At 42.8% G+C, this 22177-nt stretch overlaps 1 protein-coding gene across 1 annotated transcript in view; it reads left to right on the top strand.

Annotated features, from left to right (window-relative positions):
- Positions 1 to 22177, top strand: part of LOC126521192 (intermembrane lipid transfer protein VPS13A-like) — an 820642-nt gene that overhangs the window by 82758 nt on the left and 715707 nt on the right. Inside the window, exons 9-10 of the mRNA XM_050169804.3 lie at positions 15063 to 15120; positions 15184 to 15305. Coding sequence (XP_050025761.2) covers positions 15063 to 15120; positions 15184 to 15305 — 180 coding nt within the window. The remainder of the gene's footprint in view (positions 1 to 15062; positions 15121 to 15183; positions 15306 to 22177) is intronic.

Genomic DNA, 22177 nt, shown 5'->3' with positions numbered 1-22177 from the left:
GCATCCAGGATTCCAAGCTGCATTAACTCAGACTACGGTACTATTCACGCCAGTCAAGGGAAGAATGTTGTTATTATTTGCACCGATAACATGAAGCAGACTGCATTCCCGCCTAGACAACAGAAGGGAACCACCACCAGCGTGTGCTCTTTTCACAAGGAAGACAGTGCACATTTAGCAGCAGCGGATGAACCACGTACATTGGAGACCAAGCCGCATTGCAACACACATTCTTCAGCGTACAACACCCCAAGGAACCACTACCACTGCAGAAGCGCCACAAGTCCTCCTAAACATCGCACCCTGCCAAATGACAGTAGCACCCATTCATCATGTCGTTGCAGCAGCCTCGGAAGAGTCTTCTGTAAAGCCTCGTACAATACTTCTGCCACCAAACAAGTCTCCCAAAAGCGTGCAGTGTACCTGCTACCCACAGATCACCATGTCAATTTGCGAAACAAGTCATAAACATATTCTGATGGAAATTCTACCTCAGCAGCTCTTACAGCAACATCAGAAAGATCAACATAAACTCCACCAGGAGCTTCACTTACTACGACGGCAACTTCGGCACAGGCAACAATAAAGAGCATCACCAAAAACATGGATGCAACAACAATGAAAATGTGAACTCGCTAATCAACTAAACACGAGGCGAGCCCATCGGTGTTGTTGTTCTAGAAAAAAAAATTTCACCAAAGACCTCTTCAGCGCCACCAGTCAGGACTGTGCTTATTGCGAGGACAACTGCGACGACACTGCATGCGGCAGCAAAAAAGAACACCGGCACTTTCCTGGCATACCGAAGCAACAGAAATGTCGCCTCAACGGCTTAGTCCACTGAACGTTCGAACAAGAGACACCCTGTGTCTACAAGTCACCACAACATCTCATCCCCCATGGCTGCCATGTGTCCAAACTTTCCTTCATCGGGGTATGCATCCGTCGTCTGGAGTACTACAGCCAGCCCCGGTCACCTGAGCTCTACTGGATGTCACCAGACTGCCGCACATTTCTCGGAAGTTGTTATGGGTTTAAAGCCAGAACAGTGTAGTAACTGCACCTTCTCATATATTTATTTATCTTCTCCTTGCTCCCTCTCATGTTCCTTGTTGCTTGCCTTCTCTTGAGGGGAAGGGAAATGTATGATGGTGGAGAGAAGGATGCTGTGTGAAAGGAGAGGAAGACGAAGAATAAAGGCAGCGTTCAAGCGACCATGTTTGGCTCCATCCACAACCTCCGTATACGAAGGAACCATATATACGCAATCCGTATACGAAGGAACAAGATGGCAACGAAGCTAACTAGATGCCTTTTTTTTTAAATTTCTTATTAAGACAGAATGCTAGCCACATCAGTGTCCCTCAGAAGGGATGTCCCAGATGCTGGGGTCCCAGTTGTGGTTTGTAATGGTGCGATTATCACTAAAGAACAAGCACCCACAGTTCTGTGATATCATGCAGCTGGCAATGGTTTGGCTTATTGGCCTGTCAGTGAAGAGGGCAGCTCTATCATCAGTGATATTCTATGTGATGGATGACTTGCCATGTTCCTCTTAGAGGAGGAGTAAAATGACAAAGTAATCTCTGCCGTAAAACATCACTTATAATGTCTTTGTTGCTAATTTGTCTGCTTAGACGTTTGCATGATACTATTAGCAGGATTAGTCAACATCCGGATGAACAGATTGGAAGACTAAAGAATAGGAGAAGAAAGCAATTTTTATAAGTACATTAATCTTGAAGGTGAAGAAAAAGGTTAAAATTTAATGGACAATGAATAATAACTTGCACGACAATAAAAACAAATGTGCCTTGTAAAAAAAACTCAATGGCAAGCTCTGTTTTGGCCAGACTGCAAAGCCCAACTTTAGACTACTAGGTTAATGTTAATGAAAATTGGGGAGTTTCTTTGTGGCAATGATACAAGACTCTGCAGTAAATATGTTTGCTCAATCTTAATTTTTGTAAGAGTTGTGACCTTTAAAATATGTAAATAGCTATGGTTACTAACAAAGATTATCATTGCAAAATAAGAAAATTTCACCATCTTGCATGTTGTGTCTTAGGAAGGTACAAATTGTGAAACTGTGGATCTATTTTATAATTCATTACTTTTCATAGAAAAATAATTTGTACAAAGGACACCACTACATTGCAACTTGAACCTTGGCTCTTTATATTGTGTTATACTAGTAAGGAAGGCAAAATAGTCCGTAGTTGTATCCTGCATAGAATTTCACTATAGAACATGCCATAAAGAATGCTGTCTCATGTATTTTAAATACCATAGTTTTTGTTTGCCTGAACTTTGGTGAGAAGAAAATGCAAACTGACAAAGAAGTATGTTTATTTATTTATTTCAGATTCAGATTTATTTTTCTTGAATTTCTTTTTCTTCAAGAAAGGTACAGAAGCTAAGAATATGGCAATACCTGACAGAGGCATCTGTACTGGTTATACATAAACATAATACATACATAGTAAAAAAGTTCGCAGCATGTGGCAATTCTCTTTTATATAAGACAAAAGATGGTACATTCACAATTCTTAAAAATGTGTACGCTACCTAACAATATAACTACAAGAGCTTCGCATCATAGTGTTATAATAAACTTAACAGTATGTGTTGCAGACAATACAAAGAAACATACCTAAAATACAAGGAATATTTTTGTTTATTTGGATAAAGTAAAACTAGATGCATTGGTTAATAATACTTTATTTAGCTGTTTCTTAAAGAGGTTTTGACTAACTTCACTGTCGAAATCTCTTTCTAGTTTAATAAGAAGTGATATTATTTGATATATCATAGATTGTTTTCCATAGTTCGTGTTATTGGCATGCATTGTTTTTGTTCTCTAAAGTAGTAAGATAATTTGTCGATGCTGCTATCTATGTATAATTTTTCGCGATGCACAAATTGTAGTAGCTTGTAATAAAATATTTGTTCAGCTCTTAACATATCTTGTTTTAAATATAAAGGTGGTGTTCTGAGATCCCATGGGTTCCCTTTATAACGTTCGTAGCAGTGTAGTACTCGTTTTTGTAATACCAATAATTTATCGTAATTACCACGTGTTGTTGTTTCCCATACTAAATTTCCATAACATAGTTTGGAATAAAACAGTGCGTAATGCATAGATTTCATTAGCCACACAGGAATGAAAATGGCCGCTTTGTATAAACACCCCACACACTTTGCAAGCTCTACTGCTAGACTATTCATATGAGCATTCCATGATAGGTGCTCTACCAATATTATACCATGAAATTTTTGCGTGTTGACTCTATTAATAGACTCTCCGTCAAATGTAATTTTCAACTCTTTGTTTATTATTTTATGAACTGCATGAAATATGATGTGTGTCGTATTTTTTGTATTTAGTTGCATTCGATTGACCCTTAGTCAGCATGAAAGAACTGACAGATAATGGTTTACATTTGTTTCGATTGTTTGTAGCTCTTTTGATGCGAAGAACTTGTTTGTGTCGTCTGCATACATGGTTATGTCAGGGGACTCTGGAATATTTACTAGATCATTTACATAAATCAGAAACAAAAGTGGCCTTAGAATCGATCCCTGTAGTACACCTTATGTTAACATTTGTTTGGAAGGAAATATATTATTTGCCTTAACTACTTTAAAACGATCTTTTAAGTAATTTGCTACTAGTTTTAATGCCGTCCCCCTTATGCCATGCCTTGACAGTTTATTAATTAAGCAATATTTCATGATAATTGCAGTCAAAAGCCTTTTTAAAGTTTAGAAACAAACCAAGCATATATTTTCTGCTTTCAATAGTTGTTATTATTTTATCTTTAATGAACATCAAAGCTTGCTCTGTTGATTTATTCTTCTGAAAGCCATACTGAGTTAGTATGTTGCGCTTATTTATGAATGATATTAGTTTACTGTGTATGATGCTTTCAAAAACCTTGGATATAGTGGGTAGGACTGACACCGGTTGATAATTTGTAAGCATATTCCTTCTACTGTTTTTATAGATGGATGTCACTCTTGCACTCTTTAAACTTGTGGAAAGATACCCATGCTCAGGGTAAGGTTAATAATGTGTACAATAACGTTACATATTAAAGATGATATACACTTAATTTCTATAGGACCTATGCCATCGATATCAGCTGCCACATTGTTCTTTAATTTCTCAATAGTTCGTGCGATTTCTGTGGGGCCAGTCCGTTTTAAGAAAAGAGAAGATTTTATTGGAACAATATCCACTGCAGAATTGATACACATATCTTCATTGTCAACTGCATATGCGCCCGCGCTGATGAAGTCATTCATACCGTCTGCCAAAGCCTGACCGCTTAGAATAGAACCATCTGACGTAGCTATGGTGAGTTTATTACATTTTTGTTTGCTGTTGCCGGTCAGGGTGTTGACAAGCTCCCAGACCTTTTTAAGATTGCCTAGTATTTTTTCAAAAATATTTTGGAAATATTCTGTTATTTCTCTGTTCAGATCAGAGTGTTTCTGTAGTTTTTATATTTGACAAATAAGCCTGCATTTCGTGTCTGAACGAAGGTGTGATACGAGTTCTTTTCTTTGATTCATTTACGAAGTGTGGAATTCATCCAGGGCTTTCGATACTTTTTGTTGTTACGGTTATCAATCTGCTGTAATGGAAAAGCTTTGTCATATTTTTCCTTTAATAACTGGGAGAATAACTCGTAAGCTCTATCCGCATTTTTTTTTTTGTTATAAACATTTTTCCAATAAACTTTATCTTCAATTTCAAATAATGTTTTTCTTGCGGTGTCATCCATACGTCGTTTAAAACGTATTTGTTTGTTGAGTGGACCGGTATCGGAACAGGTGACTCAACATGTTGGTAAATGGCCGCTTATATCGTGCAAAAATCCCACTCTTTAAGTAATTTTCGTTTTGATTTGAGATGCAAATGTCGAGCTGCTTAGCGGTAGTTGTAGTTATTCTAGTGGGCGAGTTGATGTGATTTGTGCAGCCATAAGCAGACAATAACACCACCATTTCTCTAGCACACGAATCACTCTACATCATGTGTACATTTATGTCACCCATAATTAAAAGCATATAGCTCGACGAAAAACTTGAGAATAGATTCTCCAAGAAACATATAAAGTGACTTTTTCTTCCCATAGGTGGTCTATATATGGCTACAGTGATTGTTTTTTCAATTTGCTGTGCTAGACATTCAACATCATCATTAATAACACAGTAATCTTCAGGTACCTCGTGAAAAAATGTTTCTTTGAAATAAATTGCAACTCTGTCGCCTTTCTTATTAACATGACATATATCTATTGAATTATATCCTGACAGGTGAGGCAGGTCATCATTTTTAGTGATCCATGTCTCAGAGAACAACACATCGAACTTAACAGATAATGACTCAAGAAAAGTAGTTATGTCATCTACCTTGCTTTTCTTCTTGTGTTCATGTGCAATGCAGCAAATGTTTTACCAGCAGTAGAAAATTTTGAATTGAAGTCAGTGACGGTGAAGTAATCGCTACTGTTAGTTAAAACTTAATCCATTCTCAATAAAGCTTTATCTGTCAAAATTCTACTGTGATATGGTTAAGGTCTCTTTCATCTGTAATTCGGACTACAGGCGACTCCTCGAATCCCTGTTACGGCAGCCGCATTTCGATGGGGGTGAAATGCGAAAATACCTGTCTATTTAGATTTAGGTGCATGTTAAAGAACCCCAAGTGGTCAAAATTTCTGGAGTACTCCACTATGGCGTGCCTCATAATTAGAAAGTGGTTTTGGCGTGTAATACCCCATAATTTAATTAATTAATTAATAGGTGACTCCTCATTTCTGCGTGCCAACACCTGTCCACTGGAAGTCCAAACATACTTCCACCGAGCTTCCTTCTTTTTTCTTTTTTTTATTGTGGCTGAGAGCAATGCCTCATTGTGCTGTGTAAGTGGTTCATTTACATAGATTGGCTTTCCTTCCCGCTGACCAAGGACAGTGGTGTCTAGCCTTTCTTTCCTGCATTTCGTGAACAAGGCACTGCGCATGTCTTTTCTTACAAAATGAACGGTAATGTTTTGGATACCAGGCTTCGGGGTGCGTATCCAATGACATGTGTTGATGTCTGTAGTGTCTATCTTTTCGCCAACACTTTCGCCCATCTTCTTTATGACCATTACTGGGTCAGCTCTGAAGGTGCTCCTTTAACTTCCAGGTTATCTAGGTGCATGTATTGCTCCATATCTTTGCATTGTTGCGAAAGCTGTCTGTTCTCTTCCTTTAATTCCATGTTCTTTTTTTCGAGTTCCTTTGTTTCTGCTTTGAGTTGCTTGATTTCATCTGCCAATTCTTTTATGGCTTTGTATATGTCAGTGAAAAAAGACATGCTGTCCCTCAGTTCGTGAATTTCCACTTGAAAGTCACGTTTAAAGTTTTCGAAGGCCCTTATCAACTCACGCATGTCTTTCGCATCAGTCGATTCTTTTTCATGGCTTTTATTGTCTTTTACTGGCTTTCACTGGCTCTTTACCAGCTGTTTCCTTCCCCATTTCTAAGAAAAAGAGAACAGAAAAAAAAAAAAACACTCTGCTGTATTTGGCAGCCGTACACCACAAAGAAGCACCGTTCCGATTTCAAACAAATTTACAGCAATATTTCTTACCTGCAAAGAAAACACAGTAGTTTAGGTGCTTGTCGGTAGTGCACTGCCGCCAAACTGAGGTTCAGTCCGATCACAGTCTGCTTTTATAGTCCTCCTCAGGCCGTTTCGGCAGTCATCATCCCCTTGCGCAGGCGCCCCAGCTATCCCACGCAGACAGAGATGCGCTGGAAAGCACGGTTGCAGCTCTCCACCCTGCTCATTATCGAAGCTCCGCAAGGTTCTGGCGCAAAATTCCTGTTTCACCGTAGATATTTGCAAAAAGAATGCAGTATTTTAGGTGCTTGTCGGTAGTGCACCGCCGCCGAACTGAGCTTCAGTCCAATCGCAGTCTGCCTTTACAGTCCTCCTCAGGCCGTTTTTGGCAGACATCATCCCTTTTCTCAGGCGCCCCAGCTGTCCCATGCAGGCAGAGATGCGCCGGAAAGCACGGTTGCAGCTCTCTGCCCTGCCCGTCGTTGAAGCACTGCAAGGTTCTGGCGCAAAATTCCTGTTTCACCGTAGATATCTGCAAAAAGAACGCAGTATTTTAGGTGCTTGTTGGTAGTGCACCGCCGCCGAACTGAGCTTCAGTCTGACCGCAGTCTGCCTTTATAGTCCTCCTCAGGCCGCTTTTGGCAGTCATCATCCCTTTGCGCAGGCGCCCCAGCTGTCCCATGCAGGCAGAGATGCACTGGAAAGCACGATTGCAGCTCTCTGCCCTACCCGTCGTTGAAGCACCACAAGGTTCTGGCACAAAATTCCTGTTTCACCGTCATCATCATCATCTGCCTGGTTACGCCCACTGCAGGGCAAAGGCCTCCCTCATACTTCTCGAACAACCCCAGTCATGTACTAATTGTGGCCATGTCGTCCCTGCAAACTTCTTAATCTCATCTGCCTACCTAACTTTCTGTCGCCCCCTGCTACGTTTCCCTTCCCTTAAAATCCAGTCCGTAACCCTTAATGACCATCGGTTATCTTCCCTCCTCATTACATGTCCTGCCCATGCCCATTTCTTTCTCTCGATTTCAACTAAGATGTCATTGCGTTTGTTCCCTCACCCAATCTGCTCTTTTCTTATCCCTTAATGTTACACCTATCATTCTTCTTTTCATAGCTCGTTGCGTCGTCCTCAGTTTAAGTAGAACCCTTTTCGTAAGCCTCCAGGTTTCTGCCCCGTACGTGAGTACTGGTAAGACACAGCTATTATACACTTTTCTCTTGAGGGATAATGGCAACGTGCTGTTCATGATCTCAGAATGCCTGCCAAACGCACCTCAGCCCATTCTTATCCTTCTGATTATTTCCGTCTCATGATCCGGATCCGCCTTCATTACCTGCCCTAAGTAGATGTATTCCCTTACCACTTCCAGTGCCTCGCTACCTATTGTAAATTGCTGTTCTCTTCCGAGACTGTTAAACATTACTTTAGTTTTCCGCAGATTAATTTTTAGACCCACTCTTCTGCTTTTCCTCTCCAGGTCAGTGAGCATGCATTGCAGTTGGTCCCCTGATTTACTAAGCAAGGCAATATCATCAGCGAATCGCAAGTTACTAAGGTATTCTCCATTAACTCTTATCCCCAATTCTTCCCAATCCAGATCTCTGAATACCTCCTGTACCACCGTAGATCATCATCATCATCATCAGCCTGGTTATGCCCACTGCAGGGCAAAGGCCTCTCCCATACTTCTCCAACTACCCCGGTCATGTACTAATTGTGGCCACATTCTCCCTGCAAACTACTTAATCTCATCTGCCCACTTAACTTTCTGCCGCCCTCTGCTACGCTTTCCTTCCCTTGGAATCCATTCCGTAACTCTTAATGACCAGTGGTTATCTTCCCTCCTCATTACGTGTCCTGCCCATGCCCATTTCTTTTTCTTGATTTCAACTAAGATATCATTAACTCGTGTTTGTTCCCTCACCCAATCTGCTCTTTTCTTATGCCTTAACGTTACAGCTATCATTCTTCTTTCCATAGCTCGTTGCCTCGTCCTCAATTTATGCAGAACCCTTTTCGTAAGCCTCCAGGTTTCTGCCCCGTACGTGAGTACTGACTGGTAAGATGCAGCTGTTATAAACTTTTCTCTTGAGGGATAATGGCAACCTGCTGTTCATGATCTGAGAATACCTGATGACGGAGAATGACGACCGTAGATATCTGAAAAAAAAAAAGAACCGCAGTATTTTAGGTGCTTGTCGGTAGTGCACCGCCGCCGAACTGAGCTTCAGTCTGACCGCAGTCTGCCTTTATAGTCCTCCTCAGGCCGTTTTTGGCAGTCATCATCCCTTTGCGCAGGCGCCCCAGCTGTCCCATGCAGGCAGAGATGCACTGGAAAGCACGGTTGCAGCTCTCTGCCCTGCCCGTCGTTGAAGCACCGCAAGGTTCCGGCGCAAAATTCCTGTTTCACCGTAGATATCTGCAAAAAACAATGCAGTATTTTAGGTGCTTGTCAGTAGTGCACCGCCACTGAACTACTGCAGGTCTAATGACCCAAGCAGGCGGGGTATACAACATAACAATCACAAAAAAGAAAGAAAAGTGCAACACACAGCATAATTCAGTGAGAATAAGTGAATGAAAATAGTTTTAATAACTACAACATCAGACAACATAGCCAAGCAGATGACCTTCGAATGACTTGCTGGAATTATAAGATTGAGAAAGTCATTGAGGAAGCGAATTCTGATCTGAGACAGCTTGGAGAAAAAAAAACTATGCTTGAATGAATTTGTTTGGGCAAAGATTGGCTGTAGCCGGTGTTCCTTAGAGTGTTGCGTTCGTCTGGAAGTTGAGGGTTGAATAAGGTTACGTATTGGAATAGTTTTTTCTTGTGAGAAAATCTTGCAACGGAATAAAATTTTATTTATTTTGCGTCATTGTGAAGGAAGCAGGATATTATTTTCAATCATTAGTTTTGTAGGAGAATCAAATCTGCTGTATTTGTGGAAAATAAACCTGACTACCTTGCTTTGAATCATTTCAAGGGAGTTTGTGCTCTTTTTTTGTATGCGGGTCCCAAATGATAGAGGCATTAATGAAGTTTGGAAGTTGTGCCACTTTATTTTCGTTGTCTGGCCATTGGAATACATCTGGAGAATATGTGAGGCCTATTTCTGTCACTTGTGTGTTGCTCTATGCCAACAGCTTTCTAGCCTTTATTTTCTTTTGTTCTTTTGATGTTTCCATGTGTGTTGGCTCTTCATCAGATGGCTTGATGTGTGTGAGCCACAACCTAGCTCCAGTGCTCAAATTTTTTTGGGATCTGCAGCCACTTGTCTACTGTGTGTTGTTGCGGCTGGTGTCCATGCTTTGGGATGTATTGTCATGCTGCAGCAGCAAGGCACTGTTTCACTTGAATGCAGTCAAAATAGTCTCTTCTTTGTCCTCAGTATTTCAGGAGGCACTGCATTTGTTGCAGGCTTGCACACGATTTGTGGCCTCTTGCTTTCATGAAGGGGTCCAAAAGGTGTGCCATTTCAAGAACTTCATGAGAATTTTCATAATGCAAATAAAAATGCTTTCGAGAGCTCCCTGAGCACTTGGTGAGCAGATTTAGCATCAGTGAAAGATACAATCTGAAGGGATTGCGCATGAAATAGTGCTCAGTTAATGCTTCTGCACCAATAGGGGTTTATTAGCAAAATTATTGCTCAGGTAAGAGCCTTTACAATGGTAGCAGCTGCACTGTCCATGGCCTGTTCTCGTGTGTCCTGCGAAAGTGGTGGTTTCTGGCAATTTTATTTTTTTGTGAGAAATCACCAGTGTACGAAGAAACATAAATTTGTTTTTCGATGGCACAGATCTGGATAAAATTTTTCATGGCATTTTTCTTAGAATAGTCAAGGAACCTGAAATTGATACAATCTGTAAACCCATTGCTGGCCAAAGATGGTGGTCGTGCGCCATGCCTCCTCTTCAGCACCGATGTTTACATTCCTGTCAGTAGCATAACAGATTCGGCTACTCCCTTTGAATCATTAATGCCGGTTTGCTGTGATATGCTAAACTGGTGCTATATTGTCTGTCTCCGGATGAAAGAGCTTGACTGGAGAATGTAAAGCTTACGCTTTTTGACGTGATGAACTGGCAGCTCGTTATGTTCAGCTACTGGTTTGGGAAGTTTCTTAGCTGTATGCATACAGTTTATATAGGGTCCTTCACTTTTGGCTTTTACATTTTTTTTTTAAATTCAGGGGAGAAAATCTGTCTTTTTGTTGTCTGCCAGCCCAAAGTTTTTAATTTTTGTGGTGAATTTCACTAGCCATTATCACAGGCCATGGTATTGTTTTGGACACAATCATGTTGTTTAAACAAGTGAAATCACTCGCAGGAACATATATAATGTTAAAAGTAGCTGGCTGCTCGCAAATCATGTGACAAAACGTATTTACACAGATCCCCGAGATGCAGGTATTATTAATTGGGCTTGTGCAAATAACTTTCTTGGTTCAAAGTGAAATCAAAGCAAATAGTAATTAGTGTTGAATAATTTCAAAACAGGTAGTTTTAATAGTTTTGGAATTTGCATAAAATGGTGACACTAGGTCAGATGCAGACAAATATTTAAAGAAGTTCTTTCTTGGCAAAAAAGAGGTTCATCTCTGGAGTCAGTTTATTTTCAAAATGCCGTTCAGATTTTTTTCATACAAAAATGCAAGTTTGAATTAGTCTGGCAGCACAAAAAACTTGTTTACAGGCTCTTGCTCATGCTCCAGTTTACTTCGAATATGGTAGTGGTTCAAGCCACGAGAGTGTTTCGCTTCCACATGCTGTGCATCATTGTGATGCTGTGGAGTGCAACAGCATCAGCTTGTGCTAGATTGAAAAGTTCAGCTTGATGCCTTCTAACACATGCACGCCTAACCTGTTCCTTTCTGTAAGAGCACAGATGAACTTGGCAGGCATGCTTGATGCTTGTAGCGGTCCTCAGTCTAGCCTGTGCACATTATCTTGGGCCCAGTAACTGATGGGTGGCAAACTTCTTGTGACGGTTTGCTTTCCGCCGCTATGCCTGCCTTGGCTTTAGGGCTGACCAGTGCTGTTTTGCTGGGTGTCGACCACCAAAGTTGCAGTTTAGTGCCTTTTCAATGCAAATCTGTTTGCAACAGCAGTACGGCTCTTGGGAAGTTGAAAACCATATCACCAGCGAAAGCAAAAGTATGAGGTGTGTAAAAGCATGGTGCTACCTTTGCAAGCTCAATTTTTAATGATATTGTGCGCGTATATCTCCGAAAAATAGAGCTCAGACACCTTACAGCATCCAAAACTTGCGCCTACAACCTGCACTAAAGATTGAAAAAAAAAAAAAAAGCTAAAATCAAGGCTCAGGTTATATGAGAAAATTTCGACTTAAAGATGTGCGGCTTCATGGCAGCGCCAATCTTGTCTCGAGGTGTGATTTTAAGGCAGCGCGGCCTACCCTGCTGTGAAACCATCTTCAGGGAAAAGTTCTCCACCGTCAGCATTGTGGAAGAACTGGGTAACAGTGCCACTGGACCCGCCGTGGTAGGTTAGCAGCTATGGTGTTGCGCTGCTAAGTGAAAAGTCGCGGGATCAAATCCCAGCCATGGCGCTTGCATTTCGATGAGGGCAAAATGCAAAAACGGCTGTGTCCCATGCATTGGAGACATGTTAAAGTTTCCTTGGTGGTCAGAATTAATGCGGAGTCCCCCACTACGGCAAGCTTCATAATCAAATCGTGGTTTTGACACGTAAAACCCCAGAAATCAATTAAATTCAACAGTGCCACTTCCTGAATATACGACGTGGATGATTTGTGCATCCGAAAATGGAAACTGTTTTTGCAAAGGTTTGGGCTTTGTACACAGCTATTTTCGCGGGTTATCCATGCAGATATGTTTTCCTTTCTGGGGTGTTGTAATTGGGTGTGAGCCTTTTATGTAGAATACATTAATTCATTCGGTTTGGATATATTGGAAATTTTAAGTACTGAAATTTGAGCCAAAGCGACTATCGAATAGCGTAATGTTCGATCAAATATTTGGAAATAGCTGTGATGCTTTTCCTTATCTTAGAAACCCTTGTTGACTTCATATGTGCATTTTGAGCATTCCTGTGTTTATCGTAGACCTGTTGGGCCTTTTGTCCTTGTCTGTTGTCATCCTGTTTTAGTGGTTCCTTCTGTATGCTCTTGCAACAAAATTAATAAAATACTGACTAGTCGCTGTATCAGCCCCACTTTTGTGAAGGTGGCACACCTAGTTGAGTAAATGTCCTCTCAATGCCACAGCTGCCATTCCCAATGCAGAGCTGCATTCGCTTCCTTGCGCATTACGATCACCGTAGTTTACATGTATACAATGTGGTGGAAATGGGATGCAATGTGGCATTGCCATAACTTAAATGATTTTGCGCGACAAAAAACGACACGGACATGAAAGAAGACGACACACCAAGCGCAAGCACCAAGCGTCCGTGTCGTTTTTGTCGCGCAATATCATTTAAGTAATGGATTACCAACTTGTCCGGAATGCTGCTCTCATGCTGGCATTGCCATATTCAAGTAAAAATGGCTGCTAAAAAAAGAGCAACAGGCTTTCTTTCACTCAAGGCTTGAAGGTGCTGAATAAGTCATATCTGCTAGCTTTTACTTGAGTCTGAAACAAAAAGGAGTCATTTACCGTGTTCTTTATCTTCGCTTGCTTCACACAAAATGGGCAGCATTTATTTGTTTTGTAACACCTGCATTAGTTATCCTTTACGGAAGGGCTTAACTTCGAGGAAAAATTGTTTTGCCCAACTTTCATAAAACTTAATTCGGACAAAAAACCGGGATTTCTTTTTGTGTAAGAATGAAAGACCCAAAATATATATGTAACATTTGTTGGCAGTCCTATTTTCCTATTATAATTCTTGTGGCTGAACAAGCATTCCAGCATACGAATGACGGCAGCTGTCCTTGTTTGCTTTCTGTGTGATCGTTTGTTTGCGCAGTTAAAAAATTTGCAGTTCTGCCTGAAAGGCGAAACACCGATTGCAATAGCAAATTAGTTGATAGCTGTACGAAGTAAGGACAGTAGTTTTATAGGCCGTATAAACTTGTGAATGTTCACTTACTAAATTAGCAGTTATAGAATGTGTAAGCGTGATCCAACGAGGATGTAGAAAGAAACAGACACACAGAGGCAGCGCTGTCTTTGTGTGTCTGCTTCTTTCTACGTCCTTGTTCAGTCGCGTTTACACATTCTATCATGGATTCAAACCAAGTAGCCTGTCAACGTGTTTTAACTAAACTAACCAGCGCGGTGTCGTGTGCACAGGTAAACATGAACACATCTCGCTCAATGACAGTGGGAACTGTCTGTGAAAACGCTGGAGATACGAATTGCGGGAGAAGCTGCGAGCCAATTTACTTCTGTGCATCTGTCACTTCAACACGAACGAAACGTCGAAAGCACAGTGTATATGAAGCTACCGGCACTGCGCAGACTCTGCAAACCTCACAGATCGCTTTGAAGATGAGGCCCGTCGGGGTGCACAGGTTGGCCACGTTGCAAATTGCTTTCAAGACACACGAGCGCCTGCAATGCGTCCCTACGCCATCTGCCAAAGGCATCTACTACGGCGTGTCGCTTGGCAAACGAAAATGGATATATTTTCACCACTCTAACTTGCGAGTAGGACTTTTTAAAAAACTCCCATAGACAGTGTGAATATCTCATTTACGGTGAAGACTTAGGTGCTTCAGGTTCCCTAATAGATGGTACACCCGTGTGATGTTTGTAGACGTAGTGCTTCAATAAAAATAAATGATGTATTTTGAGAAATTTTTGTAAAATATTTAAAGCTGATAAAGTATTGTTTCCAAAGTGCTGTTACTTTTCAAAACATGAATTACCACCAACTTGCCCAAATTTCTCTTCTAGTTGCAGTAAGATTTTGATTAGAGCACTGAAGGGGACTACAAATGTCATGGATTTAGACGATTTTTTTCACATTTTGGCCGCTGTGGCTTAGCAAATGTTTTCAAACTTTGCCAAGTTCAGTTTTTGGCTTTTTCAGTACCCAAAGTAGTTTGCCGATTAAAAATGAACTAGTCTTTAGCAGACGTCAAAATCCATAACGTCTTGGCGAGTTGGTTTGCGAACATTGAGATGGTGTTGCCGCCTGTCTTTTGCTGTGGCATCTTTTGTTGCTTGCCAAGGCTCTTCTCACAAAAAGGATGACTTTTTGTGGCATTGTAGCAGCACAAATTACAAATGCAGCTCAACTCATTTTTATTTTTAGTGTTCCTTTAAAGCCATCAGGATTCCTAGATTTTTCATCCAAACCCTGTATGCCTGCTGCACTGTAGCTTTCTTCGAACCTAGTTGTAGTAATGGTATTCAAAGTTGGAGTTCTGTGTTGTTATTTAAAGCTGGCCACCACATTAACATACTACTGATATTTGTTTCTTTTTCTCACTCAGAACCTGATGAAAAAGGCACTGGAAACATTCAGCATTGGCAATGAGGAATTTGACTTTGGTATGTACTTGATGTGCACTCAGCTGATGTTGATTATTTGACGGACTTGTTTTCTTCTGTCAGTTCTGAAGCCAATATCGGCAAAGGTCAAGGTAATCTTCAACAAGTCACTTGAATCCAAGGTCCCAAAGCTTCTTGTGGATGTTCTGCTGCAAGATGTGGCGCTGCAGTTATCTCGACAGCAGGTGAGCCGTATTTTTTACCAGCATGATGACAAGATGGTTTGTGCTGGGGATTAGAACTAACCCAGAACAAGCACTATGGTTGAAGCTGGCCAACAGTGATGCACATAAGCATGTCATGGTTAAAATTGATGAGTAAGTTGAACAAAGTGCAGGTTATATGAAGAGAGCTGAAAAGGCTTGCTATCAACAAAGCTTCAGTTGTGCAGAATGTATGTGTGAGAGTTGTGTGTGAGTATGTGCATAACGTATGTGTGAGAGACCACCGTCTCGTGAGAGGGGGGGGATATTAATTTATTATTCAGATGTCTGTTTATGTGAAGGGAAACTTTTCCAAGCTATTCAGTAAATATTGTTACTGAAAGAAGCTATACACAGAGGATATACACTCAAACCTCACTATAACGAAATGGGATATAATGAAATAATGGATATAACGAAGTAAATGAAATCGCCCTTGAAATCGACATAGAGATCCATGTAGTATTTAAAACCTAATTTTAACGAAGTGAAATTGTCCTGCCAATAGATATAGCGAACTGTAGATTCAATAAAACTTCGGATGGGGCTAGTTGGTGCATAGTATCGTTAAGGTGAAAGAATTCAGCGCAAACACCCAGGCTAACAACCCACAAAGAAGGGACGAGAGAAGCACTAGTGCAGTGCTTGTCTCATCTCTTCTTTGTGGGTTGTCTTGAGTGTTTGCGCAGAATTTTTTCACCTTAAATAGGACTGTAGATTCGTCTTCGAAACCAAAAAATATGTGACCGTTGTGCGCCGAATACAACGCTTTACGTTGGGTTTGGCACTTATTTGCCGCGGCAGTTGAAAACTCCTTTGTTCTTATGTCGATTACACCGTAGAGCAACACTGCTCTTTCTCACCACTGCGCGTAGCTGTGCACAAGCAATGGCACACTACTCCACTCACCTCTCTGCCTTGTGCGTGCCTGGCTGTGTTAGCCGCGCCACGCCAGGCCACGCTGTGCCACGGTGGGCCACGCCGCGTGGCTACGCGTGGCTTTGCGAAGGATTGGTGTGTTAGCATCTACTGTGTGGTGCAGCTGGGCATCGCCTCCAAGATCCCGGTGCAATCTCGGGGATCACACGGAATCCTGCCTGAGTCTCACCGTGCTGCGCAGCAAAGCCCGGTGGTGCGAAGTATTAGTACATTCGCTTCTCTCATTCTCTACGGCGTGCTGTGCAGGCAGCTACAGCTAAGCCTGGCCGCCAAGATCTCCCTGGCGCAATTTCATGGGCCACACCCAAGCCATGCATTCACTTCTCCCTGCGGCACGCCATGCAGGCTGGCAGCTGGGCATGGCCACCTAGATTGCCTTGCCACCGGTGCAATCTCGGAAGCTACGGTCCAGCCGAGCCAAGTTCGCTTGCCTCCTCGATCACCTAGTGGAGCACTGCGTTGTGTGCCACGTGCTGCTCAACCGCGATAAGCCAAGTGGAAAGCAGACGCGAAAGACCATCACAATGGAACAGAAGGCAGCTGTCTAGAGGCTGTCGCATCACGTGCCAAGAAGTTGCGGGTTGCACACATCGGATATTTTTTTTTTTTTTTTATTCAAATTTCATCGCATGCATGCATGGCCATGTAGCGGTTCCGCGGGCTACTATGCCATCTTATTTTCATGTTTACAATTGCACACCCTATTGTGCTTATATTGCAGTAAATGGAAGTAATGGACATAATGAAGTAAGCATTGCACCCGTAATGCCAAGATGTGGATCGTTCCCCACCTGCGGCAGATTGTTTTTCATCCGCTTTCATTGCCATTAATTTATAATTTCTTTGATTCAATTATTAAGTACAAGTAATTTCCTCTGTCTTGTCCTTGGTATCTTTGTTTGTTGGCTTCTCATGATATGATTAATAAAGATAGGGCCCCTCGGTTAACCTCCTTTCTTCTCGTGGATAAAATGAAGTAATTTTGGATTTCCCTTCAACTTCATTACAGTGAGGTTCGAGTGTATTTACAAGGCAAGGCGCCAGGCAGGTACCCAGAGGGGGCCTGGGGGGGCAGCCCCCCTCTCCGAAATTAAGCGGCATAACCTCCCAGCTCCCCGCCCATGCCACCACTTGTCACACACATCCTTAAAGCGCTGACAAATCAATTTATTCGGTGGTCAACATTTCGCTGCCTTTTACAGCGAAAGCTGTATAGGACTAACCTTCCATAGTTTTTTCAGTGTCTGTCAGCAGAAAAAAATCATCATGTGGGCCGATCCTGGTGATAGTGCAGAGAGGGTCCGAGCTCAATGGCACACAACCCTGTGGGTCCGGGAACCTGTAACACGCCCTTTGGCATCATCGGGATGGGCCCACGTATGCGAAGCACTTAACGCCTGCATCACCTCCACTGTGGGTGGGCCCGGTATTGCACTATCTTCGGGATCGGCCCACGTATCAGGACTGCTTAAGATGTATACAGACTATAAACCATGGACCTTTTTTGGCCCGCGGATTTGACGACATGTCACGTTTACTTTCGGTCTGCCAGGCCCGCGCCAGGTCCGCGAGCTAATGCAGGCGAGATTTTTTCTGGCGGCGGCCCAGGGACTTTTTAGAGCATTTGCAGTCACCAGGTCTGGCAATAGTACAATGCTGGTCGTTTCGGCAGCCGAATTAGCAGTGCCACCATACTCATGAGCTGCAGCGCTGGCGACAAGTTGGCAACAAGCGACCATGGCATCGTGGTCAGATGATGCCACATTTTACTTTTTGGCCTTGGTCCGACAACCTTGTGGGACAGCAGCTGGGATGACTTCTTGAGGTGTCTGAAAAAAGAACTTCTGTGGATGAACATTTGCAAGATGTCCATCGCGGCATCCGTCACGTTAATCTCAGAAGCAGTGCCTTACAGCAAGTTCGCGGAGCTGCGGGGTTGAGAGTATCCCTACCGGGCCGTGCGGTTGTCTGCTCTTGGAGCCTGCCGTGTGGATGCTGTCACAGGCAGGGCCAAGCATGGTTGGCCCCATGTGACTGGTCCGCGGCTCGGTCTGTGGTGGTCCGTGGTCCTTCATTTGGATACACCTTTAAAGCCTGCATCACCTCCGCAGCAGGTCGGCCTGGCATCGCTCTACCTTGTGGCCGACCCACGACGGAGGCGGAGCACTTTGCTTTTCGTTTAAAAGCTTTGACTGTCGCGAGATTTCGCTGCCATTCCATCTTAACAGAGTGGAATGGTTGTCAATATTTCAGTCCTTTTGGATGGCGGTAGTTATCGGCATCTCCTGAGGTCTGAAGGCCACTTTTCTCCTCAATTCGGTGCCAGCGCGATTAACTCGCGATAAGTTCAGTTGTTACGATCTATTCAATGATCATGCGCACCTCTGTTGTTTCGTTAGTTCAACCTTCTTTGTTTAGACTGATCCAGGGACCAGGAAAGCGATTCTGTTCGTAATCAGCCAGTCTGTATGCTCGTGCAACGAGTTGCGGCTAGAGAAAACGCCAGTTGCGTTTAACTTCCCCTTTTGCTTCATTATTTCCTCGAGTCATGGCTCGCAGCGACGCTGGCATATCCTCGGAACCATATACCCATGTCTGTATATCTTATATGCTGTAATTAACATCATCATCATCATCAGCCTGTGTTATGTCCACTGCAGGACGAAGGCCTCTCCCTGCAATCTCCAATTACCCGTCCTGCGCCAACCGTTTACAACTGGCACCAGCAAATTTCCTAATTTTGTTGCACCACCTAGTCTTCTGCCGCCCTCCACTGCGCTTCCCTTCTCTTGGTACCAATTCTGTCACCCTAATGGTCCAAGGGTTATCTAACCTGTGCATTGCACGACCTGCCCAGCTCCATTTTTTTCTCTTGATGTCAATTAGAATATTGTCTATACCCATTTGCTCTCTGATCTAAACCGCTCTCTTTGTCTCTTAATGTTACGCCCAGCAATCTTCGTTCCATTGCGCTTTGCGCAGTCCTTAACTTGTTCTCAAGCTTCTTTGTCAGTCTCCAAGTCAGTCTCCAAGCCCCATATGTCAGCAGTGTTAAAATGCACTGATTGTACACCTTCCTTTTCAATGGTAATGGTAAGCTTCCAGTCAGGAGCTGGCAATGTCTTGTGTACGTGATCCAACCCAATCTTATTCTTCTGTGAATTTCCTTCTTATGATCAGGGTTCCCTGTGATTAATTGACCTAGGTAGATGTACTCCTTCACAGACTCTAGAGGCCGACTGGCGATCCTAAACTCTAACATACAGTGCAATAATAATACAGTGATTTGGTTTGATTTTATATGGGTAAGATAAGGTGGGAAATAAAATAATGCGAAACAGCATCCATCATCAAGCCCTGCAATAGCTGTTAAACCCATAAGCAATATGACTGTCACCCGTTACCTCGTCTGCTTTTTCCCTAATTGTACAGCACTTTTTGTGCGAAATTGGCAACTGGAAACAAGAGTTGCAAAGAGTTGAGAAATTAAGCGATCTACTAAGGGAGCAAGCCAAGGCAACAGCCAAACGGGAAGGAAAAGTGAAAATTAACAAATTTAACCATTGTTTGCGAAAATATTTATGGATCAACATATCTTCATTTGAAAAGGAAGTAGAGAAAATGCCGCCAGAAGTGGAGAGTAATTCTGTGCGTTTTGAATGACGCTTCTACAGTTATCAGTCGAGGTGCCTGACGTAGCCACTTCTCTGCTGTGCTGATGTGGGTGTTTTTTTAACCTTTCGCGGTAGTCGCAGTGCGTCTAGAACTGGAGTGTCCTGCGCTCTGCGCGGTTGGATGGGACTGGTGGCCATGCATCGTTATGCAACTTCCCAAATAACAGCACGAGTCGGTCTTGGCGCTGAACTTGGTAGCGCAGTAAATGAGGGATCCAAAAGAACTGTGATTGTTCCGCAAGTATATATTTCTCCATTGCAAAAAACGCTACTAGAAGTCTTTATTTTACAGTTTCGCTTGTTTACTTGTTCTTGGCAGTGTTCTTCCTGCGCTTCTTTCATGTGCGCGTCCATTTGATGTGGTTCCTTGTTTTCCAAGTAAAGGAGAGGTGCATCTCATAGGCATGCCTGTGATATATACCTTATTTCAAATCTCTTTTGTGGGTTTATGGGTCTTTATGGCGAATGATGGGGATTATTCACATTTGCACTAGTAACGGTACCTCCCCCCCTCATTTGCATAAAAAAGTTACCTAGGGCTGCGCTCCCCCCCCCCCCCCAAAAAAAAAAATCCTGCCTGCAAGGTGCACAACGCTGCAGCAATGGTAGGGCTAGCGCTTTCACACCAGATAGCCACACCGTCATTGTCGTCGCCATCTTTCAAGCACCGACCACAAAATTTCCACCCATGGCAACGTGCACTTGGATTTTGGCATTATTCCACGTGCTTCCAACACCACATGCGTGACAAGCAAGACGGCAGGAAGACAACAGGGTCAGCGTGGTTTAGCTTGGCTATGGCTCGTTAGCCAACACATTGAGGAGTTGACTTTAACTGGATCAAGAAAACACATGAGCCGTAGGTGGTTGTGCATTCTAGAAGTGGTGCAAAATTATAACGATTCATAAAGTGAACTGTTTACTTTCCCTCGCTTGATTGATCAGAATCGTGCTTTTGTCAGCGAACATGCCATTCTGACCAGTCACGCAAGGGAAAACAAACGGTTTGCTTTCTAAACATAAGGTCACAGGTGCTGCTGCCTCACTTCCAGCCGCATATTGCGTTGCCTTTTGAATCTTTCTGAAGGTTGTGGGAATTGAGGTATGTCCTGCCATTTTTGTGCAGGCATTCACCTGTTCTGTTGTCCGTACGCCTCTCCCTTTCCACTTGCGACGGGTGTCGGCAGTAAAGTCCCTCCATAGATGTTTTCGCTGGTGGTAGCACATGGATAGAGGGGCTTTAGTTGGCGGTGGCACTCCACTTGCAATAATTGGTGGAGGGGGCACTCGCATTGCTGGCTGCAGCTCACCGCTATCCGCAGAGCGAGTGCGGGGGGGATCTCTCCAGGACAGCACTGAGTACTTGCATTAAAGTGGGCAGGTTGGTATGCATTCATAATGGTAACAGCACGAACAAAATGACGATGGAGTGAAAGGACACGGGACGAGCACTGACTCACAACCAAGTTTACTGTAACACACGCATCAAGGAATACAGTAAACTCTCAGTTGTACGAATGTCAGTTTAATGAATATTTCAGAATAACAAACTTTTAGAAAATCCCCGGCGGTTTTCCTATGCATTCTATGCAAAGATCTTTCAGTTAGACGAATTTCTGAATAGTGAATATTTCAGATGAACGAACTTAATGAGTAGGCCTGAGCTCATTTTTGAAATCGGTTCAATGAAGTTTTGCACTCTGCAGTGCTGGCGTAGCCAATGCCCGCCACTCCCAAATTGCCTCCCCCCCCACCTTCCAGTGGTGGCTATGTGCGGTGTGACATGAGACCGTTACCTGTGCTGAACTATGAGATCTGGAAATTGTTTCCAGTGTTCGTCCCTAAGAGGAAGAGTGCAACGAGGAAGGCGCAATGGCAGAAGCAGATTCAAATCCTGTAATTCTAGCCGAGGCTGTAGGGTGCCTTGGAAAGCTGCGAAACTTCATGTCTCAGTAACAAGCTGTCGATAGCTTTGTTAGTTCTTGCGCTTGAGCATCAGTGCAAATGAAAACTATATATATTTTTTTCACAACGAGATAGGCAACAATTCCACTGATATGTACTTCGTATATATTGATGTATATAACTCCATAAATCGCATTTCACACTTTTGACGATGTCTGCTGTGCCCTATGCTGTTCCATGTTCTAGTGAATATTCAGCTTTGTGAACTTTCACTTAAGTGAACTAGTTCTTTGGTTCCCTTGAAGTTCACTAAAGTGAGAGTTCACTGTATAAGCG

Source organism: Dermacentor andersoni, chromosome 6 (assembly GCF_023375885.2).
Source record: "Dermacentor andersoni chromosome 6, qqDerAnde1_hic_scaffold, whole genome shotgun sequence".
Taxonomy (NCBI): domain Eukaryota; kingdom Metazoa; phylum Arthropoda; class Arachnida; order Ixodida; family Ixodidae; genus Dermacentor; species Dermacentor andersoni.
This window is presented reverse-complemented; position numbering and strand designations above follow the sequence as displayed.